The sequence below is a fragment of the Physeter macrocephalus genome, chromosome 17, assembly GCF_002837175.3.
Source record: "Physeter macrocephalus isolate SW-GA chromosome 17, ASM283717v5, whole genome shotgun sequence".
Lineage (NCBI taxonomy): Eukaryota > Metazoa > Chordata > Mammalia > Artiodactyla > Physeteridae > Physeter > Physeter macrocephalus.
The window spans coordinates 37,290,938-37,315,937 of NC_041230.1; the positions used below are offsets into that span (position 1 = coordinate 37,290,938).

Sequence of the window (25,000 nt, forward strand, 5' to 3'; positions counted from 1 at the left end):
CTTATTACCTTCCCTGGCTCCTCCTGCCCTCATTCACCCACACTGACCTAGGCCCTCCTTTCCATCTAGTCATCTCCTTCCCAGCCATTCTCTGTTCCAAATACACATGACCCCTTGCCTCTCACCTGCAAGCCCCTGTACTTCTGTTCTGTCTACCAAATGCCTTCTCCTCTGCCCAGCAAACTCCTACTCACACTTAAGGTCCAGCTTAAGTGGTGCCCCCTCTGCTGGGCACTTTCCCCCCTGTGCTTCCCAAAGCTCTATCCACCATTGACTACAATACTGGCTTGGAGTTATTTTGATTGGCTGTTTTGGTTGTTTTTACTCCCAAAGGGCAGGGATGTAGGTGTATTCATCTGATTCCTGGCGCTTGGCCCTGTGCCTTGCACTGTGTGGACATCTGGTATACTTATGGAGCTTGGGCTATTGGTCCACCTTGCCTTTTCTCCCTCCTGGCCCAGGCCTGAGGGTGGCTATTCTTATAACATTTGACTGAATGCAGGAATCCCTGTCTACCTATTCCTCGGTTCCTTTCTCTTGTCCCAACCTGTCTTCAGTGTGTGTATGTGGGTGTGTACGTAGGTGTAATTCACTCCCACCTCCCTAACCCTAGAGCATCACCTGCTCCCTTTCAGTCCTTCCCAACAGCACTTCAACATACCTTGATCCAAACCTATCCTCTACCAGCCACCTTCTCCAGCAACTACGCTCTCTCTTCCCCTCAAGGCCAAATGTTTCAACAAGCTGTCCTTCCCTCCACCCCCACCAGCCTCTCCAAGGTCACCAGCAGGCAGCTTGTCTCTGTCTCTACAGATTGTCTTTGGCCTTCCTTGCTTGACTTCTCGGCAGCAGCTGATGTTGTTGTTAGGTTGTTGTCCAATAAATCACATGCAGCATCCCAGCAGGAAAGCCAGGCCTCTTACAGCCTAGAACAGGGGTTATAAGCATTTGAGGCATCTGTCCCCAACCCGCCACCAAAGCCATTTTCGTCAAGGTCACCAGTGACTTCCATCTTGCTAGATGTCTCTCATCTTCTTACTTGCCCTTGTAGCCCCTCTGTATGGTTGACCACACTCTCCTTCTTTAACAGCTTTCCTTCTCTAGGCTTCTGTGATCCCACTCTCTTGATTTTTCTGCCACCTCACTGGTGACTCCTCCTCTTCTTCCCGGCCTAAGCTGGAGAGTGCCCCAGCCTCAACCCTCATTTCTCTTTTCATGCTGATTATTCTTTCCTGAGCTGCTATCCTTCAGGCCTAGGGCTTCACACTGTTAACCTGCTGATGACCAGTCTCCTTCCAGCTCCACTTATCCAGACTACCTACCCCACATCTCTACAGGGATATCTATTAGACATGTCAAACTTAACATGCCCCCAAATGAACTCTTGTTTTGCCCAAACCTGCTCTTGCCCTAGTCTTCTCCATTTCAGTAAATTGTACCTCTATTCCCCTTGCTGCTCTGTCCTGAAACTAGTTATTATCCTTGATTATTCTTCTTCCCTCATGGCTCACATCCAGTTCTCCAGCAAATCCTGTCAATTTTACCTTCAAAATAAATCTGGAGCCGGACCACTCCCACCACCTCCACTGTAACTACTCTGGTCGAAGCCACCATCTCGGTAACAGCTTCCTCTCTCCCTGTTCCCCCCTTAACTGCCACCCCACAGTCTGTTCTAAGCCATCCACACATTCTTACACCTAACACTCTGTGTTCCAAACAGCCAATGTCTGACAGCTCATGGCCAACGTTCCAACAACTGACACCCAGACTTCTATGCAAGGGACACCCCAGTCTCTAAACCCCTGATCCTCAGGGTTCTAACAATGGTTATTCCATGTTCTGTCACCTGATCCATAGAGTTCCAAATAACAGTCACACAATGTTCAGAATGCCTTGGTTTCTCTCAGTGATGGCCAGTGTTTTAACGACCAACATGCCAGTGTTCTAGTAACAGTCAATCATGTTCTAACCGTGGACACCGTGTTTTTAACAACTAGACACCCAGTGTGGTAGTTGTAGTATTTTGTATCACCTGACACCCAGGTTCTCACAGTAGACATTTTTCTAAAGCCAATACTTTATCCAACTGATGCTGAACGTTGTTAATGTTCACCACAGAATGTTCTGGACAGTGGGTTACTCAATGGTCTATGTAAACAGTAAATACACTTGTTCTTGGTAAACTGCCAAGCCCAGTGCGTCAAAGGGCAGCATTGTCCCAACACGCTCATGTGATTCAGGGATTGAGCCCAGCTAGAGGTTGCACTGAGACCCTGGGACATTAAAACTGAAACTGAGCCCATGCCCTCCCCATTTTGGCCTCCTTCTGCAGGGAAGGGCTGGTGGTGCCACGTGGGCTTGTTCTTAGGTTCAGGCACCAAGGAAGAGGGAAGAGCTCAGGGTTCACTCTGTGTGTGTGTGTGTGTGTGTGTGTGTGTGTGTGTGTGTGTGTGTGTGTACTTCTCCTCACACACATTTAGGGAAACTCAGCTCCCCAGCAGGTCCTGGGGGCACAGTCTGTATGTACCTCCTCCTTGCCTGGACGTCTCCCATGGGAGAATCAAGAACAGCATTATCAGTGCCTTAAACACCATCTGGACCAGCCACTTCATTATATAGGTTTGGAAACTGAGGCCCAGAATGGTCGCCAGGACTGCCTGTGGCCACGCAGAGCACTCTTTTCAGTGAGTTGTTCAAACCCCGGCCCAGAGGCAGGCATAGGTTCACCGCCTTCCTCAGGGTCTGCCCACCTCCCAGCTGACAGTCCTCTGGCTCTTACACCGGGGCATAGGTGGTAGCATCTCTGATTCCTTCCCAGGGCTCTGGGGGTTCTGGGGCAGTGTACCTGCAGGCACCCACAGGAGGTCTGTAGAAGGGAACTCCTAGGAAGGCATTGATGGGTGTCTTCCCCACGTGTATCTGCTTTCTTGGAGGGTCCCATATTTGGTAACCACTAGAGGCTCCTTGGTGTGCAAGGCACCTAAGAAGAGAGAAGAAGGGTCACCCTGGACACCGAAAACACCTTGGCCCATCTGCCACGGGCACCAGCACCAGCTTGAAACTTTTCACAGTTGTGTATTTGTCTACTTTTTCTGTATTCCTCTTAGTATTTTTCTCTAGCGTTATCTGATTTAAGATTTCAAAGCTATGTTGGTAGATGTGTAAAAGTTCATGTCTGTTATATGAATACTTTTCCGTTGGTCATTTAATGTATCATTTAATGTCAATAAATGTGTCATTTATTTTGATTTCTGTTTGTCTGATATTGGTATGACTATATATCTTTCTTGTTGCTAACATCTGCCTGGCATTTTTCTGGGAAGAAATCACACACATATATGCATTCTCACACATATATCCACACTCGCATTAATACTTACATGTACATGCAAATGTATACACACATGGGTATATATGAGCACAGCTCATTTACAAAAAAAAACCATGGGGAAACACAAGAGTTAAATGTGTGCCCAGGGCTTCCCTGGTGGCGCAGTGGTTAAGAATCCGTCTGCCAATGCAAGAGCCATGGGTTCGAGCCATGGCCCGGGAAGACCCCACATGCCATGGAGCAACTAAGCCCATGCGCTACAACTACTGAACCTGCGCTCTAGAGCCCACAAGCCACAACTACTGAGCCCACGTGCCACAACTACTGAAGCTCGAGCACCTAGAGCCCATGCTCCGCAGCAAGAGAAGTCACGACAATGGGAAGCCCGTGCACCTCAACGAAGGATAGCCCCCACTCACCACAACTAGAGAAAGCCCACGCACAGCAATGAAGACCCAACACAGCCAAAAATAAAGTTAAAATTAATTAATTAATTAATCTTTGAAAAATGTGTGCCCACATGCATATAAGTATAGTTATATATAGGTTACAATGTATCCATATGTAGCATACATTCACATCTGTACACTATAAGCATACATACACCATAGCTAGCTCTTGCAATGGATACAAACTACACCAAGTTGAATTTAGACTCTGCCAACGGACACCTCTTCTTCTACGCCCTCACCCTGCCTCGCTCCTGTTGCTGAGGGTCGCTGAGACCTCACATTTGTTGCCCCTTCCTGAAGCACCCCTGTCCTTTCTTCCTCCTCCTCCCCATTTATCAAAACTGAATTTTTTGGGAATTCACTGGTGGTCCAGTGGTTAGGACTCTGCATTATCACTGCCGAGGGCCCGGGTTCAATCCCTGGTCGGGGAACTAAGATCTCACAAGCCACGTGGCAAAAAAAAAAACACCAAACCTGAATTTTTCTGTGCCCTGGTCCCCTGGAGGCTCACTCTGCAAAGTGACAGAAGGCAAATCTGATCCAAATATTATTGAACTTGACTGTGCATGAGAATCATCTGGGGGAATCATTGGGAAATTCAGATGTTTAGGTCCCCCCTACATCCTCTGAAAGGGAATCTCAGGTTGCATCAGGAAATTAGATTTACAACCCTCTCTAGGCAACTTTGATGCAACTGCTTTTTGGAATAGCATTTGGTATTGGTGTGGTAAGAACACACCCTCACACCCCAGCTGCAGGTGGCCAAAAATACCTCTCTGCCCACATCCCCAGGTCTCTCCTGGTCTTACATAAGCAATATCCAGGAACGAAGAATTGGCTGTAATGGTGGCCCTTCAGGCATGGAGGCAGGTCAGTGGCAGCAAGGGGCCATCTCAAATCTCCTCTGTGTATGTAGCCCTTTGCAATTTACAAAGCCCTTTCACATGGTCCTCTCACATAGGCTTCTCATTTGCCCTGGGAGGAGTGGGGTGAGGCTTGGAGGCCCAGAGATGATCAGTGACCAGCCTGAAGTCTCATAGGACAGAGCCAGGAGGCCAAGGTCTATCATATTACCCAGATTTGCCCTGAATTCTGGATCCACTTATTGAATAGCCAACGACTGAGATTGACTGAGCCTTTATTACAGCTTGGCACTGTGCCAAACACTTATATGCTATTTTACCTCATCCTCCTAAAAAATTTATAAGGTAGCTGTTACTATTTTCCCACTACACAAATATGGAAATGGAAGTTCAAAGGGTTATATAACTTGCCCAAAGTGACACAGAATGTCTCACATCAGAGTTCTGCTCTAAACAGTAGTGTTTTACTGTCCTCACCCGAGCCACTGGGGGCACCTAAGCATGTGACAGAGTGTTCTACACCCCTGAACAGGAGCTGAGGTGGAGTGGTCTCCATCCCAGCTCCGCTAGCCAGAGGCAATATGTAAGCACTTATGAAAACAATATTCCACATTTTTAGTAGTCATAAAATGTTAATTAAAACCAGGAGTCACAATTTCCACCTAATAAATTACAAATGATGGCACCCAATTGTGCCAAAGATACAATGAAAAGGACATTCACATATACTGTTAGTGGAGGATAAATTGATACACCACCTCAGGAAAATAATTTGGCAAAATGTATAAGAGCCATAAAATGTTCACATAGTTTCTGACAATTTTCACAAGGGGTCCCACCCTTATGAAAATAGTCAGAAACGCATTAAAAGAAAGACTTTTATGAACCATAGTCATATATGCTATCATGAGTCTGGGAAGCATTATTTGTATCTGGGGACCAGGCAACGTAAATATAACTATAAACTTAAGTTATAAACTGTTCATGGTATGATTTTAAGTGAAAAAAAGCAGAGTATAAGATTGTATACTGGGAGGGAGACGCAAGAGGGAAGAGATATGGGAACATATGTATATGTATAACTGATTCACTTTGTTGTAAAGCAGAAACTAACACACCATTGTAAAACAGTTATACTCCAATAAAGATGTTTAAAAAAATTGTATACATGCTAATATCACAGCTATATACAAATATGCAATAAAAAAACTAAGAGAAAATGTGCCAAAATGCTAAAAGCGGTTTTAGCGAAGTTTCCATCAAGTTAAAAAAATTTTTAATTCGGGGACTTCCCTGGTGGTCTAGCAGTTAAAACTCCGCTTCCACTGCAGGGGGCACAGGTTCGATCCCTGGTCGGGGAACTAAGATCATGCATGCCGCATGATGTGGCCAAAAAAAAAATTTTTTTTAATGCATTAATATGGGCAAAACTTATTTATGATAGAGGTCAGAACAGTGGTTACTTGGAGGGTATTGACTGGGAAGGGGCATGTCGGGTGCTGGAAATGTTCTAGATCTTGATCTGGTTGGTGGTTACATGATGGTTTTACACACACACACACACACACACACACACACACACACACATACACACACGAAAAAAACCTTGCCCAGGAGTAATACGAATTTTATATAATATTAATTGTATAAAGAATATAAATATACAATGATGGTTTTACACACACACACACACACACACACATACACATACAGTAATATATATATACTAATATAATACGAATTTTATATAATATTAATTGTATAAAGAATATAAATATACAATTATAAACATATAAAATTATGTACATTATAAGATACATTTTATAAAAATGTCAATATAAATGTCCACACTCCCAGCTCTCTACCACCCATCCGCCCAGACCTCTAAATGTCCCTGCCCTGCTGCCCCCAGGAGAGGCGGAGCTGTTGGCCTGTCCCTGTGTCCCTCATGACCCTCTTGCCCAGTGCCCTCAGGAAGGGGTGGGGGCTTACCCAGGGCTGTCTGTGCTATCAGGCAGAGGGTGAGGGGCAGGCACAGAATCCAACTCATGCTCCAGCTGGCTGGCGCCTGCCACAAGCAATCACGATGTGGGAGTCCACAACTGGGTGATGGTGGTCAGGGAAGAAAGGCTCTCTGGAGAAGATACAGTCTTCGAGGTGAAGGACAAGGAGTTAGTCAGGGAAAGGGGAAGGCCCATTTCAAGTCTGGAGCTGCAGGAACAGGTGCAGAGAGTTGTTTCATCTTCATTCAAAGGTAAGACTGGTCACAGTGGGGCAACAGCTCTCTCCAAAGAAAATCTCTCACCTAACTCTCCCCCCTTCACACTCTCTTTTTCAAGCCTTGAATGGCTGAGGGGTCCAGGAATTGTGGAAATGGTTCTTAGACCATTTTCTACAAAATGCTCATGTGCTGATATGGCTTGCGGACCTTTATATCCACTGCATCCTGGAGTCTTGGTTGACACATCAGTGTCCCTGTCTGTTACACCCTCCCTGTTGGCAAAGTAGGAGCCTTCATCCTCCGACGGCAGGCGTATGAATAATGCAGCCTTTCCTAAGGTCATTGAACAACACGGAGCAAGAGGCTTAAAACTGCCCCGTCCTTTGACCAAGAAATTTGGTCTGGGAGACCGTCCAAAATACACAAAAAATTGTTTACATCATCATGTGTCCTATAGCCTTGTTGACAACAGCCTCACCCCAACATGAGCGAAGGGGATGGGTGAAGAAGGATGTTACATCTACAGAATATAATATATGCTACATGGTCAGTATTACCGTGTTCCACAAGACTCTAGAGCAGCTGATGGCTTAGTGCAGTGGTTCTGAGCCAGAATACTGGGTTTGAATCCCAGCACTGCCACTTACAAGCTGTATGACTCTTAACTTCTCTGGACTTCAGTTTCTCCATCTGTAAACTCTGCGTTATAATAGTACTTATCTCATAGGATTGTAGTGAGGGTTAAATGCATTAATGTAGGTAAAGCACTTGAACTAGGGAAAACCCATTGTGTCAGCTGTCTTCATCAGTATTTGGGAAAAGGCGGATGTGGTTTAATAACTTGAAAAAGGCAGAATTTGAAATTGTATATTGAATATGACCATATTAGCCATGGAAAGTGCACACCAAAATACTCCAAAGATGTCTAAAGTAACGGTCAGGAAGGATTGAGGCCAAAATGGTGTCTGTGGTTGGCTCTGAGTTGCAGAGTCATCAGTGACCTTGATTTTTTTATCCTCCTTTTTCCTTTAACTTTTCTGTATTTTCTATATTTTCTTTAACCAACATTAGTGGAGAGTTCACCATCATTGTGGAGTTTAAAGAGTCAGGTATGGGAGGACAGGGGAGGCAGGACCAGGGAAGTAGGGGTTACCAGCAGTTTCATCTGACCTGGACCACGTTTCTCTTTCTTCACTCTGCTGGCCTCCCCTGTGGGCTATGTGTAGCCACATCAATAGGAGTATGGAGCCTAGTCTGAGGGAGGTGACAGAGCCACTTTTTTCGGCTGCCCAGACAAGCTTGGTTTATCTGTATGCACTAAGCATGTCACTCAAAACAAAGGCTAAGCTGGGGGTGGAGGACAAGGGAAGTGGGTGGCGGAGAAGGCAGACAAGACTGTGAGTCCACCTGCCAGGCCTGGGGGCCAGTCACATGTAGACTCCCCAGCCCAGCTGTGGAGCAACTTGGCCAGCTCTGTGTGGGCCTTAAGGACTGGTCCTGCCAACAGCTGGCTCCACTCCTGCCACCTCTCCCTGGGGAAGAAATAACCTTTCACCTGGTCCATACGGGTGTTAGTCTTGCCAGGCCAGGCTCCTCAGTGGAGCGCCTAGGACTCATGTGGGTCCCATCCAGTGCTCACATGGGGCACAGGGAATGTTGAACAGGTAGCTGGGTCAGCCAGGTGGCCCTGGGACAACATTATCTTTGGGGTAAGAACCTGAGATTCTGATATGTAATACCAGGTGACACTTCTCCTGAGTCACCCGGCATCCTCTGTTTTTGTGCAGAGACTGAGGTTCCATCTGGTTCACGACTGGGCTTTACACACACACAGACGTGTGTGACAAGTGGGGTGGGGTGTCCTTAGAGGCCAGACCACAGGGTGAAGCCAAGGTCATGGAGAGCGAAGGAGCCTGTGCTTGGAGCTGGCTCTGCAGGTGGATCAGGGGTGAAGGCAGAGAGCATGGTTCTGGGCCCACCAGTGGCTGCAAGCACAGGAGCCTACCTCATCCAAGGCGAGCTATGACCTGGCTCGGAGTTCACTTCCTTGGGGCCTCAGATGGTGCTGGGGGTTAATGGCCCGGAGACTAGGGAGAAGGATGGCCTGGATGCTGACAGCTGATTATCGTTCAATCCTCACAGCAGATCCATAAAGGGGGAACATTATCATTGCCCCCATTTTTCAGATGGGAAAACTAAGGAACAAAGAAACTAAATAACTTGCTCAAACATACACATCTAGGAAATTGCTGAACTGGATTGGAACCCTATTAGTGGGGGCGTGCGTGTGTGTGTGCGTGTGTGTGTGTGTGTGTGATTGCTCATGTGTGTGAGTATCTACGTCTGGCGCTGGGTATGTACATGCTTGACTGTCTACTGGGAGCATCTGCCAGTCCCTTGCCCGGTGGCTGGGTTCAGGTGTGCACGTCTGATGCTGCAGTACCCCCTGGTGCTCACACACTCACACTGCTCACAGGACCCTTCCTGTCACCCTGCCACGGAGAGGCTCCCTGGGTCTACCAGTCCCTGCCCTGCAGGGCTTGTTCCATCTGAGTTTGTGGGTGACCCTGGCTTGCTCCCCTCAGCTCTGTGGCTGCTGGGTCCTGGGGCAGGGCCATCGGTGGATGGAGGATGCCCTGGCCGGCAGGGGAGGGGAGTTCCGTGAGTAGTGGCCCAGGGAAGGGAGAATAGAGAGGCAAGAAGACTGGAATCCCAGGAGCACCCCTTGTCTGAGCACTCCCCAAGCCACTGGGGCCGTGCCAGGCCATTCCCCTTGCTCCCTGTGAAGAGAAAATCCTAGAAGCTGGGGGGAGGAGGAGGAGAGGCAGGGAAAGTTGGCAGTGAGACAGGGTCTGAGGCCTCACCGGCAGGCCTGCCCACCCCCTCGGAGCCCTTTGGCAATGGTGACACCAAAGCTGGTGACGTCCTCCGCCCAACAACCCCTGCCTCCCCGTGGCTGCCAGGTGCGCTGCACCCTCAAGCCCGCGGGAAGAGGCCTGTTTGTACATCCAGCATGGTCAAAACCGAGCCCTTGATTCCCAGCCCAGTCCTGCTCACCTCCAGGCAGCCCGGGAAGTCTTCCTTCTCCCACCTTTGTGTCCCCTTGGATACCAGGTCTGCCTGTCGCTTCTATATCTAGAGCCCACTGGTGCCTTCCACCTACCCGGAAGCCCGCGCTGGCCCCCTTCCTGCTCTCCCTGTCCCCACTCTCACCCACCACCTCCAACCTGTTCATGTCATCCCCGGGTTACCAGTCCAGCCCACAAGGGCCCTCACAGTCCGGTCTTTGCTGGCCTCTCCAGATGTACAGAACTGTGTTTTCTCAGCACATCTCAACCTCCAGGCCTTTGTTCCTGCTGTTCCCTCTACCAGGAACAACCTTCCTCTTTGTCCCCACCCCTCGAGCCTACTCCTCTGGCCTGTGCAACTTCTGCTCATCCTTCAGGTCTCAGTTTAGATGTCCCCCCTCCCCTGTCCCAAGTCAGGGCTGGTCTATGCCTCCTCGAGCCTACAGCCCTTTGCGTCCCCAGTAACACACTGTGATTGGGACCTGTTTAACCTGTCAGGCTCTCTTACCAGCTTGTGGGGGCAAGTTTCCTGGTGGAAAGAAGGGGAGAAGAATAGGAGGCCTTCAGTGCCATGTAAAGAACTTGAACTTGCCCCGGGCTCGACAGGAAGCTTTTGAGCAGGGGAATAGCACAACTCAGAACCCCTCTGGTTTATGACTCTCTTTTCTGCCCCAAATGAACTTTCCCCAAACAGAACTGGTCTCACCTGCAAGTGTTTTTCATGTAACCATCAACAGCCAGGAACTTAGTCAGACTGAGGAAGGGTATATGTGGGACCAGAGTTGGCAGGATGGGATTCAGCAGGGGCAGGGGAAGTCATTGTGATATGTATTAAAATCCAGATTTCTCAAGGGAACGGTGCATTGATTCTCAAAAAAAGAAAAGTGTGCCCCCCACTCAAAAACCTCTGGCTGCTTTTTACCTGTTGTAGCCTGAGTGGGTAGACCTCGTCTTCCCTCTGTGACAACAGCCTGACTGATGCACTAGTCCAGATGCCTCCCCCAACCTGTTCTCCTGTGTCCTGGTGGGTGCTCCGCGACCTGTGCCAAGCAACCCCAGAAGGTGATCTTCCCTAGATGGAGGGGGAGGAAAGAGCCCAGGCAGGCCATAAAGGGGTGAGATGCTGGCGCTGGGAAGCTTGCATCTCACGTCCAAGGGTCAGGGCTCTGGCCCTGCTGGACTCTGCTCTGCCTTGTACAAGGGCCAAGACTGGACAGCACGGACAAAGGGACTTCCCTCAGCCCTAGTCAGAGGCCTCTGGGGCCTGAGATCTGTTCTCGGCTGGATCCCATTATGCCTCAGCACTCCTCTGACCCCAGGTCTCTGCCGTTGGAGTCCACTCACTCTTGGGAGGACAACATCTGTGCAGAGCTAAGCAGAGTTGTGGTGCCTAAAGGGCCTGGGTTCAAGTCCAGCAGTCACCATTCTCACATTTTCTCAGTCTTTCACTCACTCACCAAGCATACTCTGATTCCAAGTCCTGACTGATCCTGGTATGGGAGATGCAGAGTGGGGTCAGGCTGATTTCCACACTCAGAGAGCTTCTCAGAGGAGGACAAAAACGCTGACACTGACAATGCTAGCTTAGAGTGGGCTGTGCTGTAATGGACACAGATAGGGCCAGGCCCAGAGAAGGCAGGGAAGACTTCCTAGAGGAGGAGTGTCCTCTGGGGAGCTTGAGGTATGAGCTGGAACTCGCCATGCAGCAAGTGGGAAGAGGGAGAAGTTTGGGCAAAGGCCCCCTAGATGGGAAGTAGGTGATATGTCAAAGGAGTCACAGAGGGGCTGATGCTTTAAGGGACATGACCACCCATCAGCCTGGTTTGGGTGAAAGTCTCTTAGCAGGGGGAGAAGGAGGCCACCTTGTTGGGACTTGGCCAACCCCTAGGGTTGGCCCCCAGCCCAGAAGACCCGGGAGCTGCCTCAGAGCTCCTCCTGGGCCTTCCTGCCCTTCTGCTTCTGCTGCCACTGCCAGATCTTGGTGGGCAGTGTCTCTGCCCAGAACTGCTGTCGGGCCTTCCTTAGCTTCTGGCTGACCCGTGGCACCAGGCTGATTGCCAGGTATTGCTCTGAACAGTTGAATGGGGGCCAAGGAGGTAGCCCCTTGCCGTTGGGATCCCTGGCTGGGAGGAATGAATGAAGACAGAGGTCTCCTGTACTGCTCCCTGGGAGGCAGATCTGAGCAGTCTAGGCCCCAAGCCAGGCATGCCTGTTTGCTTACTCACCCTGTCCAGGAGAAGGGGGTCCACTGGGCCATCGTGGTGAGGCTCAGCTGCTGCTACTCTTCTGTGGCTTCTGGAAAGGTTATGAGAGGGACAGACCTGGATCAAGGTCACCTGATCCTGAGATGACCTGAGACCTCTGTTCCTGCATGCCCCGCCCTACCCTGGTGGAGCCGGCAGCCTAAGGATCTTGTGTCTGCTCATCCTCACCCAGCATGGAGCTCTCATCCATGAGGAAAGGAACCCCGAAGGTGAAGGTCTTCTCAGCCCCATGATCAGCCCGCACCCAGGCCGGCTTGATCTTCTCAAAAGAACTGGGTCGATGCTGGAACTCATAGAAAAAGATGGAGACCCCAGAATCTGTGGAGAGATGGCTGGATGAGAAGTAGATACCCACAGCCTGATCAGGTCCTATCTTTGGTAAGCCAGGCTCCTCATAACACCAATACCAGTAATAATAACGATGATGACAAAATGATGAACAGCAAGACTTTACTGAGTGCTTGCTAGGTGTTGAGCACCATCCCACGTGCTTTATGTGTCACTGTTCATTTTATCCTCATAACAACCTATGGATTGGCTCATTAGATATTATTATTGCCATTTTACAAACGAGGAGACTGAGGCACAGAAGCGTTCGGTATCTGCCCGAGGTCACAAAGACAGGAACCTGGAGCTGTTCTAGGACTGTGTTAGAGATTAGCCATGAGGTTTGGAGGAAGCAAGACTTTTCTCCCAGGAGAAGGGCTGAAAGCAGAAGGAATCACTCATGAGTCAATTGAAATCCTGAGAATTGGTGATAAGTCCTGCTGGGTGACCTTTGGCAAGTCATTGCACCTCTCTGTGCCTCGGTTTTCTCCTCTGCAGAGTGCCCTGCCAGAGTCGCCCCCTCTCATTGCTGTGACGCTGCATCCCTGAGAGGAAGTGGAGAGTGGGGGTAGCAGTGGAGCGCGGCACCATGTCACTTGTGATAACTCAGCTCCTGGGCCCAAGTGGGAAAGGTGGGACAGGTAGACAGGGATAGGCTTACCTTGGAGGTTTCTGGAAAAATTCAATGTTCATGACAACGTTGCTTATCAATTCCCGGAAGGCTTCTCATGTGGCTTGTCCATCTGAGCTGCTGCGCAGGTATTCATCTATGATGGTGGCATCATCTCAGTGGGCACATCCTGGGGCAAGAGGCCTGCTCAGGTCCCACAGCCACAGCAGACTCTCCCAAGAAGCTCCACACCCTCCTGCCTGGCCTGTCTCATGTCCCAGGGCTCATGTGCCAGGAGCTAGCCACTTGCCGCCCTTGGGGGTTCTAGATGGTGTCTGGGAGGGATAAGGTCAGATCTGGAGTAACATGCTAGCTCTGCAATCACTGCTTGGCTGTGTGACCTCAGACAGGTTGCTGAGCCTCTCTGAAAGGTAGTTCCTCCCTGGAAGGTTGTTTGGCAGCCTATGTGAAGCACAGCGTTCTGGCCTGGAGCAGGTGCTCAGTTGGACTTAACCAGGAAGTTAGTGAGAGAACAAATCATGGGCACTCCCCACAGCTCCAGAGAGCAGTGATGAGGTTGTGTGAATGAGGAGGGCTCTGGGGGGGTCTCAAAGAAGGGAAATGCACATAGATTGAGCACCTCCTGGATAACAGCTCCTTGGTAGACTCTTCCAACGCAGCATCCAGTATCCTTCTTAAACAGCTCACACGGGTGGGATGTATCATCCCCATTTACAGGTGAAGAAATGGGCTCAGAGGGGTTAGGATAACTGGACAAGTAGCTAGCGTTGGGATTTGACCCCAGGTCCAGCTAGTTTCACATCTGACAGTGCAATCTTAATAGCTGAAGCTCTGGGATCAGACAACTGGCTCAGGCTCTGCCTCTGCCCTTTACCCATCATGAGACCTTAAGCCTCAGTTTCCTCAACTGTAAAATAAGGATAATGAAAGTCCCTACTTCACAGGGTTGTAATGAGGATCGAAGGACATGAATGCCTGTCCCAGTGCTCAGCACAACACAGTTCCTGGCGGAGAGTATGTGCTCTTTAAGGGGAAGTCTATGATGAAAATGATGGTGATGATGATGATGGTGATGATCTTCCTTTGAGAACCACATTGACTCATGTCCAAGGGGATTCATAGATAGAACTAAAATTCAGCATTTGGCCCACAGGGCTTGATGGTAGGTAGGTAGCTGTGGGTGTTGGAGGGGAGGAGTAGAGACTACGCTGGGTTCGGCCGCACTGGACTACCCCTTCCTGCCTTTTGTCAAGTAGGGCCTCAGGATGGCCAGCATGTCCTCCAGGCTCATCTGACCCATCTTATCCAGGAAACCCCAGCCCTGCAGGGACAGCAAGACCCTCTCAGCGCAGCCTGATCGCCGCCCATGCTCCCCCACCCGCACCTTCCCACCCAGCTCCCAGCCAGAAGTAGGCAAGTGTTCACAGCCCTGCAGCCATGAGCTCGTCACGGAGCCCAGTGTGGCCAAACCCACTAGTCTGCAGACCCCCCAAAATAAACTTCAAACTGGGGAGGGAGGGAAAAGCACCAAATACAACAGGCAAGTGGTTAACAGCAATCCCGGAATTTGTTCAATATTTTCATAGAATAACATCAAGACCCCCAGGTGCTGTAGCAGGGGCTACAGGGAAAGTTCAAATGCTGTCTTTAAAATCAAATGTTGGTTACAGTTTTAACGGCGCAGTCTCTGGGTTCAAATCCCAGCGCTGCCACTTACTGGGTGCATAACCTGGACCACTTAAATTCTCTGTGTCTCAGTTTCTTTTTTTATTTTTTTTAAATTCAGACCTTCTTGTTTATTTTTTTAAATTTTTATTTATTTATTTATTTGGCTGCACTGGGTCTTAGTTGCGGCACACGGAATCTTCATTGCTGTGTGCAGGATCTTTGTTACAGCATGTGGGATCTTTAGTTGTGGCATGTGGTATCTAGTTCCCTGACCAGGGATAGAACCCGGGCCCCCTGCGTTGGGAGCGTGGAGTCTTAGCCACTGGACCACCAGGGAAGTCCTCTCAGTTTCTTAATCTGTAAAAGGAGTGACAATATCCTGCCTCATAGGATTGTTGTGCGGACTGAGTTAAAGGCCCTGACAGAGTAAGCATGATGGAAAGGTTAAAGTTATTAAAGTTAATTTCATGGCTCCTAGCCTCTTTGTTAATCTTTGTAAGAGCAGAAACAGAAAATCCACAGATGAATAAACACAAAGAGTGTATACCCAAAGGGAGACATTAATGTTCACTAAGAATTAAAGGACTAAACTAAAGTCACAGAAGCTAAAGTAGCAAAACTTTTTTAAAAAGTTGGTCTACAAGATCAATATACAAAAATCAATTGTGTTTCTATACACTAGCAATGAACAATCTGAAGATGATATTAAGAAAACAATTCCATTTACAATAGCATCAAAAAGAATAGTATACTTAGAAATAAATTTAATAAGGGAAGTACAAGACTGTACATTAAAAACTAGAAAACATAATTGAGAGAAATTGAAGAAGACCTAACTAAATGGAAAGATGTTCCATGTTCATGGGTTAGAAGACTTAATATTGTTAAAATGGTAATACTTCCCAAATTGATCTATACATTCAGTGTGATCCCTATGAGAATCTCAGCTGCTTTTTTTTTTTTCAGAAATGAACAAGCCGATCATAATTCACTTGGAAATGCAAGGGACCCAGAATAGCCAAACAATTATTATGGATTGATTTGTGTCTCCACGTAAAACATATGTGGAGTCATAACCCCCAGTACCTCAGAATGTGACCTTATTTAAAGATAAGGCCATTAGTCAAATTAAGATGATTACAGAGGTAATCATTTGGGTGGGCCCTCGTCTAATATGCCTGATGTTTTTGTAAAAGGGGGAAATTTGGACACAGAGACAGACGGGTGAGAGGGAAGACAGTGTGAAGCCAGAGGGAGAATGCCATCTATAAGCCAAGGAATGTGTGAGGCTACCAGAAACTAGGAAAGAGGCATGGATTCTCTCTCACAACACTCAGAAGGAACCAACCCTGCTGACACCTTGATTTCAGACTTGTAGCCTCTAGGATTGTGAGACAATTAACTTCTCTTGTTTAAGTCACCCAAACTGTGGTCCCTTTGTTATGGCAACTCTGGCAAAATAATACAGCAACCCTGAAAAAGAAGAACAAAGCTGGGGAATTCACACTTCCCAATTTCAAAACTTACTACAAAACTACAGTAATCAAGATAGTGTGGTAGTAGCATAAGGACAGACATATAAATTAACAGAGTAGAATTGAAAGTCCAGAAACAAGCTCCTTCATTCATGACCAATTAATTTTCAGTAAGGGCACCAAGACAGTTCAATAAGAATAGGTTTTTTTCAACAAATGATGCAGGGACAGCTGGATAACCACATGCAAAAGAATCCCTAATTCATACCATACACAAAAATTAACTTCCGATGAATGTAATTCATTCACATAACAGCTAAAACTATAAAATTCTTAGAAGAAATCATAGAGGTAAATCTTTATGACCTTGGATTAAGCAATCATTTTTTAGGTATGACACAAAAAGGCCAAGCAACAAAAGAAAAAATAAATTAAACCTCATCAAAATAAAGAATTTTTGTGTTGCAAAGGTTACTGTCAACAAAGTGAAAAGACAACCCACAGAATGGGAAAAATAGTTGCAAATCATATATTGGATAAGAGACTTGTATCTAGAATATATGTAAATCTTTACCACTCAACAATAAAAAGACAAATAATCCAAATGGTCAAAAGATTTCAGAAGACATTTCTCCAAAGGAGATATAAAAATGGCCAATAAGCGCATGAAAAGATGTTCACTATTTTAGTCACTAGGAAAGTGCAACTCAAAACCACAATGAGATACCACTTCACACCCACTGGGATGACTACAATCAAAACAAAAGATATTAACAAGCATTGGCAAGGATGTGGAGTAATTGAAATCCTCACACACTGCTGGTGGGAACGTAAAATGGTGCAGCTGCTTTGGAAAACAGTTCAGCAGTTCCTGAAATGATTAAACAAAGAGTTGCTATATGACCCAGAGTTTCCATTCCTAAGTATATAACCAAGAGAAATTAAGTCATATGTTTGCACAAAAACTGGTACATAAATGTTCTTAGTAGGGGAATCCATAATAGTCATAAACATGGAAGCAACCCAACTGTCTATCAACTGATGGATGGATAAACAAAATGTGGTATATCCATACAATTAGACTATTCAGCCACAAAAAGGAATGAAGTACTGATATCTGTTACAACATACATGAACCTTGAAAACATTATATTAGATGAAAGAAGTCATACACAAAAAACCATATACTGGGATTTCCCTGGTGGTCCAGTGGGTAAGACTTCGAGCTCCCAATGCAGAGGGCCCCAGTTCCATCCCTGGTTGGGGAACTAGATTCTACATGCATGCCACAACTAAGAGTTTGCATGCCGCAACTAAAAGATCCCGCATGCCGCAACTAAGACCTGGCACAGCCAAAATAAATAAACAAATATTTAAAAACCAAACAACCCCCCCCAACCCCCAAAACCCATATATTGTATGATTCTACTCTATGAAATGTCCAGAATAGGCAAATCCATAGATTTGACAGAAAGTAGATTCGTGATTGTCAGGGGCTGGCGGCAGGGTGGGGGTGGGGGGTTGGGGAGGGATGGGAAGTGACTGCTAATGGGCACCGGCTTGTTTTTGGGTGACGCTGATGCAAATGTTCTGGAATAAGATAGTGGTGATGGTTGCACAACTTTGTGAGTATACTAAAAACCACTGAACTGTACACTTTAAAGGGGTAAATGTTATGGTATGTAAATTATATTTTTAAAAAAAGTTGACATTTGGGCTTCCCTGGTGGTGCAGTGGTTAAGAGTCTGCCTGCCAATGCAGGGGTCACGGGTTCGATCCCTGGTCCGGGACGATCCCACATGCCGCGGAGCAACTGGGCCCGTGCGCCACAACTGCTGAGCCTGCGCTCAGGAGCCCGCGAGCCGCAGGTGGTGAAGCCCCCCGCGCCTGGAGCCCGTGCTCCGCAACAAGAGAGGCCACTACATTGAGAGGCCCGCGCACCGCAACGAAGAGCGGCCCCTGCTCGCCGCAGCTAGAGAAAGCCCGCGCACAGCCACGAAGACCCAACGCAGCCAAAAACAAATAAATAAATTTATATATTTTTTAAAAAGTTGACATTTAAAAATTGTTGTCTGAAAAAAAAAATTGTGGTCTGCAAATGCTGGTAAAGTTTCAATGAAACTTGTAGACTCCGGGGACTTCCCTGGCGGTCCAGTGGTTAGGACTCTGCGCTTCCACTGCAAGGAGCATGGGTTTGATCCCCGGCTGGGGAACTAAGATCCTGCAAGCCGCGCAGTACTTCCAAAACAAAACAAAACACCCGTAGACTTTGCTGGTGGCAGTTTAAATCGGCAGAGCAATTTCAGAAAGTGTTACGCCAATGGCAACACATAAGAAGTGGAGAGGTCTCCATAAGGGATATGAGTTACTTTCCATGGCTAAAGCTTTCACCATGGATATTTAGTAAATAGCTAGTTGGCTGAAAAATTTACAGTTTATGGAAATTCACATAACATACAATAAACCATTATAAAGTATACAATTCAGTGGCATTTAGTGTGTTTGCAATTTTGTGTAACTACCGCATCTCTCTAGTTACAAACTCTTTCACTTCCCCAGCAATACACCCTGTACCCATTAAGTAGTCACTCTCCGTTCCCACCCCTACCCCCCTCACCTCACACACCAATACCCCCATCCCCTGATGACCTGATATCCATTAATCTGTTCTCTGCCTCTATGGGTTTACCTATTCTGGATGTATCACATAAAAGTAATCATACGATATGTGACCTTTTGTGTCTGGCTTCTTTCACTTAGCACCATGTTTTTGAGGTTCATCTAAGTTGCAGCACATATCAGTACTTCATTCCTTTTTCATGGCCGAATAATATTTCACTGTGGCTGCACCACAATTTTTTTATCCATTCATTCATTGAAAGGCATTTGGGTTGTTTCTACCTTTTGACTATTATGAATAATACTGCTATAAACATTTATTTATACGTTTCTCTGTGGTCCTATGTTTTCATTTCTCTTGGCTGTATAGCTAGGAATGGAACTGCTCGTCATACGGTAATTCTGTGTTTAATGTTCTGAAAAACAAACAAGCTCTTTTCCACAGTGGTTGGATGATGCCCTTATAGAGCCTCAGCGCCTTGGGCCTGAGCAGCTCTGTCAAGGGGCCCGAGGACTGAGGATACCCAGGGTGTATGTTGGGGGTGACTCTCAGGTAGGCCTGCTCTCTTGGAGGACCCTCAAATGACAGGGCAGAAGCAGGGCACTACCCTCCAGTGGCCCTGAGGCCCGGGGTAGGGATGATGGAGGAAAGGGGGCAGGAAGACTGCTATTAACAACTCGAATCCCATTCCAAACGCAGGGAAGATGTGACTTAAGAGCCAGACCTCCTGCACTCAAATCCTGGCTCTGCCAAGTGGCAGCTGTGTGACCTAGTACAAGTTACTTCACAGCTCTGGGCCTAGTTTTGTCATCCATAAAACAGTGATGATAACAGGAACCAACCTCATAGGGTTAAAGTGAGGTTACATTGTGAAAACACGAGGCAAGAAACCAGAGCCAATGGGAGCCTGTTCTTGTGTCAGGACAGGGTCTCTCAGGGTGTCTGTCTCTCTGCTGGCTTCCAAGGCGGGGCAGGACTTACCTCTGGGCCTCAGTGTCAGGAACATGGCTGGCTGGGAGTGGGAGGTGGGGGGATGGGTGGAGAGTATGAGGCACTGGCAAATATTTGCTGATTCAAACAGTTAGATGTGCTGATTCAATGAGGGACAGGGTGAGGGTCATGTCTGGACTAGGTGCCAGATCCTCTCCTGGGGTTCCAGCTGGCACCTCAAGTTGGAGAGCCTGAGGATCAAACTTCTGCCAGAAATAACAAGTGCAGCTTCCTGAATCCTCTTTGGAAGCCTCCCTGGTGGGGCTGTTTCCTCTCCCAGAATCTTGACACATAGGTACATTCAGGGCCTCATGAGAAAGAGAGAGACTGAGAAAGAGAGAGAGGCAGGTAACCAACCACGATGAGATGCCACTACATACCCATTAAATTAATCAAATATAAAAGACTGATAAGACCAAGTGTTGGCGAGGGTCTGGAGCAATTGGACCCCACCTATATGGCTGGTGGGCGTGCAAAAATGGAACAGTCAATTTGGAAGACAGTTTGGCACTTCCTTTAAAAGTTAAGCATACACTCTCCATATGACCCTGCGATTTCACTCTTAGCTATTTACTATTTACAAAATGAAAGCATACGTCCACACAAGGACTTGTCTGAAAATGTTGATAGCAACTTTATTGAAAATAGCCAAAAAATAGAAATCACTCAGATGTCCATCAATGGATGAATGGATAAAATGTGGCATGTCATGTATGGAATACTATTCAGCAAGAAAAGAGAAGAACTACTAGTTGAATCTCAAAAACATTATGCTAAGAGACAAAAGCTGGTAAAAAAATGATTTCATTTCTATGACATTTTAGAAAAGGTAAACTATAGCAACAGAAAGCAATTTAGTGGTTGTGAGGGACCAGGGTCAGGGCAGTGCAAAGTGGCGTAAAGGAACTTTTCTTTTTTTAAGATTTTTTTTTTTGATGTGGATCATTTTTAAAGTCTTTATTGAATTTGTTACAATATTGCCTCTATTCTATGTTTTGGCTTTTTGGCCACGAGGCATGTGGGATCCCAGCTCCCCGACCAGTGATCGAACCCGCACCCCCCGCATCAGAAGGCGCAGTCCTAACCACTGGACCACTAGGGAAGTCCCTAAAGGTACTTTTCTGAGCAATGGATGCATCCTAAAACTTGATGTGATGGTGGTTGTATGTCTTATACATTTATCCCAATTTATCAAATTGTGCACCTAAAATGGGTGAATTTGACTGTACGTAAATTATTCCACAATAAAGCTGTTAAAAAAATAAGATTAACTAAAACTAGTCCTAACAACTAGCTCTGGGGGGGCTTCCCTGGTGGCGCAGTGGTTGAGAATCTGCCTGCCAATGCAGGGGACACGGGTTCGAGCCCTGGTCTGGGAAGATCCCATATGCCACGGAGCAACTAGGCCCCTGAGCCACAACTACTGAGCCTGCGCGTCTGGAGCCTGTGCTCCGAAACAAGAGAGGCCGCGATAGTGAGAGGCCTGCGCACCGCGATGAAGAGTGGCGGCAAGCTGGCCCCCGCTTGCCGCAACTAGAGAAAGCCCTCGCACAGAAAGGAAGACCCAACACAGCCAAAAAAAAAAAAAAAAAAAAAAAAAAAAAAAAAAAAAAAAAAACTAGTTCTGGGAATCCACTTTTGGGAAGTATACTGTGCATGTGCAGGACTGAAAAACATAGAGGCATGCATGCCACAGGTGCTCAATAAATGCCTTCAGGATGCGGGGGGAAGCATTAGCACCAGGCAGTGTTCTTTAGAAGGAAAGCTCCTTCCGGCTCCAGAGTTGGTCGTCTCAAGCTTAAGGTTATGCTAGTCTGCCATCTGGTGGCCATAGTTGGCAATGCAGGAATCTCCATCCTTCAAGCCCAACTTCAGGAAGCTCCGTGGTGGGGCGGAAAGAAGGGGGACCTTCCTCCTGGGAAACCTGGTGCCCAGAGGGTCAGAGATAGGGAGTCCTGGATCTATGAGAAGAGGGATACGGCTTCTTAATGATAGAGAGAAAGTGCTTTGGTGGCACAAACAGGCAGAGTGAACATAATTGGTACCTTTGCATGTTGAGATAAAATATAAGATAGGGTTTTTTTGTTGGGGGGAGATGGTGCAGGGGGAATAAAAGTTTGGGGAAAACAATGAGATAAGTAGGAAAACTAATCATGTGGATGCCCACAGTGAGTTGGTGAGTTGGGCGATGCTCAGCAGAGGGGGCGGGGGTGGGAGGCAGGGCAGCAAGGGGAATTCTAAAAGGCAAGAGGAGACCTCCCTGGATGAACAGGCCCTTGGGAGCCAGCCGACAAGAGTCTCTTCCCCTAGATATGCCTGGATCTTCCCCTAGATATGCCTGGATCTTCTGATCTCTCTGTGGTGACAAGTGGTGAATGAATGAATGAATGAATGGCTATGTGAATGAAGGAAAAAACTACTGGCTCCTCACTGGGTATGTGTGGGCACAGCCGGCAGACCCCCACCTACACTCAAGCCCTCCCCTCCACCCCCCTCCCCCCAGACGCAGGCAGCTACAGTTTTGTGTGCTTCTCCTTGGCCTCCATTAGCTCCCGTATCTTCTGGGGTAGGGTCTTGGTCCAGAACTGGAGCCTGCGGGCCTTCAGGGCTCGGCCCACTGCAGGCTGCATGTTCAGCGCAGGCCAGTGGGGCAGGCCAGTGGGGCAGACCCTCGCCGTTGGGGTTCCTGTAGACATGCCCTCCCGTGGGGCAGTGTGAAGGTCACTCTGAGCCCTACCCAGCCCAGACACAGCACCCTGACTGGGGTCAGGCAAGGCAGCCAAACAAGCTTGGGGAATGGTGGTGGGGTTCCAGAAGGAGGAAAGAAACTACCTCCCACCAGAGCGTCAGCTCCACAGGGGACAGGGTGGCCTCCGTCCCTTCCTGATAGAGGGAGGCTCTGCGGATAACAGCACTGTCACCCCCCATCCAGGTCACCCCAAGATGGAACGAGTGTCCAGCACCCATAAGGCCCCTTTCTGTCCAGGAGGGTCCTGGAGCTGGGGAGGGGGCTGCCATGTAATTAAGGACACATCTGCTAATGAAGTCACCACAGACAAGGGGAGGCCTGGATGCGTTCAAGCCCTGCCCTCCCCACCGTGGAGGTTAAAGTAGGAGTGTGACATCTCACCCATTTCGAGCAAAGTTGGCCCAATACTTCATCATCTTCCTGCTCAGCAGCTCCTCCTCCTCAGTGAGTTGGACTACAGAGCAAGAGGACAAGGGTCCAGGTCAGGGCAACTCCAGTCCGGCATGTGGGTCATTCTCCCTCACCCCATCCCAGGCTCCTCCCTGCCATCCCAAGGCCTGGCTCTCTGCCCGCTCCCCAGGCCCTCTCCTTGCCCAAACCCCATATATTCATCCTGGCCTCTGGCTGACCCAACACTGGGCTCATCCCTGACCCAGAAGGCTCCCTTCTTCTGACAGTAGAAGGCCATTTAAGAAATAAATATGAAAAAGAAAGAAAGCAAGGAAGGAAGGAATGAAGGAAGGGAGGGAAAGAAAGAGAGAGAAAGAAGGAAGGAAGGAAGGAGGGAGGGAGGAAAGAAAAGAAAGAAAGAAAGAAAAAAAGGAAGAAAGGAAGGAAGGAAGGAAGAAAGGAAGACAGAAAGAGGCCTTTCAAACGCCCCCTCTGCACCCATGCCAGAAACCCAAGGTCAGGGTGGGGAGAGGTGCAGGGAGCACGGGCTCCAGTCTGAAGAACGCTAGACTCCAATTCAAGTCCAATCTTTCTAGCTGTCAGAGCTTGGACACCTGATCCCCTCCTCCCTCTGAGCCTCAGTTTCCTCGTCTGTACAATGAGGGCAATCACCCTCACTCAGGGTCTTAGCCAATGTCCCATCCCACATCCCGGGAATGAGGAGCCTCTGAGGGACCCCCACCTAGAAAGACTCACTGTGGCTGCTCCCGAAAGGACTTCTGAAGATGAAGCGAACCTCATCTCCATGGTCTGCCCTCACACAGCTCGGCCTGACATCCTTGAAGAAGCTGGGCTGATGCTGGAACTCGTAGAAGTAGACAGGGGTGTAGGAACCTGGGGAGGTGGGGAAGACGGGCCGTGACCTGGCGGCCCCTCACCCGGAGCTTTCTCGCATCACCCATGCTGATGACATAGCTAAGTCCAAAGCTGGCTGGAATCTGGACAATGGGGTGAAGGAGCCCCAGGCTGGAGCAAGGGCAGTGGGAAGGGCCTGGGTTCAGACTGTGGCCTTGGAACTTCCTAGGGTATATGGTGTTAGGCGAGTCACTGAAGGTCACTGAACCTGTTTCCTCCTCCGTCAAATGGGGTAAATGTCTGTCTCTTAGACTAGCCAGGAGGATTTACCAAGATGAAGGATATCAAGTGCCGGGCACCGATAAATAGACATGGGCTAGGTTTTGGACACCAGTAGACCTCATCTGGTACCCGCAGCTCTGAGCCGCCCCCTAGCCAGTCTGGCCTTAGTGCAGATGTACTCACACTGTAACTTTGCTACCTGGAGTGCAGGGATCACGAAGATGCAGTCCCCCATGGTCTCAGGGAACTGGATTCGGAGGGTCTGGAAGTCCTCACTGCCCCCTGTGTACTCCTCCATCAACAGGTCAACAAACTCAGGCGGCATCAAACTCAGGTGGATCAGGAAGAGGCAGGTTAGGCAGGCCGGCAGGGGCCGGGAGGGGCAGAGGCAGGACTGGGGAGATGGATCCTGGGATGGGACAGGGAATCGGGGAAAGGGGCCAAGCTCTGGGTGAGGGGTGCTGCATGGACAGGATATCTGGGGGCTGGGTTTCCCGTGCCTTGGGATAGGAAAGGAGCCCCCTCCCCACGTGGGCAGGTCCCCAGGAACCTCACCATCATTGTTGATATTTTCTGCAAGCCATCCTTTATGGTCTCTCTGTCCGTTTCCTTCTGGGTGTCAGAATTGTTCATGACCTGGGTGGTGGGGGAGTCTCGAGTTGGAGATACGATGGGCCTGGAGCTACGAAGCCCCGAGGCCTTCCCACTGGATGGGCTCCCCCGCACCTGGAGGCTTGGGAGTGGGCCTCACCGAGGGGATGATCCAACTGTACTCATCGCTGTTTACACCAATGATGCTGGGGACAGGGTGCAA

At 48.3% G+C, this 25,000-nt stretch overlaps 2 protein-coding genes, 1 long non-coding RNA gene and 1 other non-coding gene across 4 annotated transcripts in view; 1 reads left to right on the forward strand and 3 right to left on the reverse strand.

The window, feature by feature from the left end:
• Nucleotides 1–60: 60 nt before the first annotated feature.
• On the reverse strand, nucleotides 61–7,233 carry LOC114484101 (uncharacterized). The gene is made up of 3 exons (XR_003676623.1): nucleotides 6,639–7,233; nucleotides 2,846–2,980; nucleotides 61–926 (listed from the first exon to the last, which is right to left on the reverse strand). It is a non-coding gene; the product is annotated as an uncharacterized lncRNA (long non-coding RNA).
• TRNAD-AUC (transfer RNA aspartic acid (anticodon AUC)) lies at nucleotides 4,142–4,214 on the forward strand. The gene has a single exon. It is a non-coding gene; the product is annotated as a tRNA-Asp (tRNA).
• A 4,581-nt stretch (nucleotides 7,234–11,814) lies between the features above and the next one.
• CES3 (carboxylesterase 3) lies at nucleotides 11,815–14,457 on the reverse strand. The gene is given in 7 exon segments (XM_055078914.1): nucleotides 11,815–12,054; nucleotides 12,161–12,239; nucleotides 12,368–12,517; nucleotides 13,188–13,210; nucleotides 13,212–13,302; nucleotides 13,305–13,340; nucleotides 14,400–14,457. Coding segments are annotated over 7 exon segments (633 nt in total). The 3' UTR covers nucleotides 11,815–11,858.
• Nucleotides 14,458–22,384: 7,927 nt separating this feature from the next.
• LOC114484100 (cocaine esterase-like) overlaps nucleotides 22,385–25,000 on the reverse strand; it is a 4,204-nt gene continuing 1,588 nt past the window's right edge. The window contains 7 exon segments of the mRNA XM_028478217.2: nucleotides 22,385–22,562; nucleotides 22,564–22,596; nucleotides 23,041–23,113; nucleotides 23,806–23,943; nucleotides 24,370–24,595; nucleotides 24,742–24,822; nucleotides 24,938–24,999. Coding sequence (XP_028334018.2) covers nucleotides 22,424–22,562; nucleotides 22,564–22,596; nucleotides 23,041–23,113; nucleotides 23,806–23,943; nucleotides 24,370–24,595; nucleotides 24,742–24,822; nucleotides 24,938–24,999 — 752 coding nt within the window. The 3' untranslated portion in view covers nucleotides 22,385–22,423.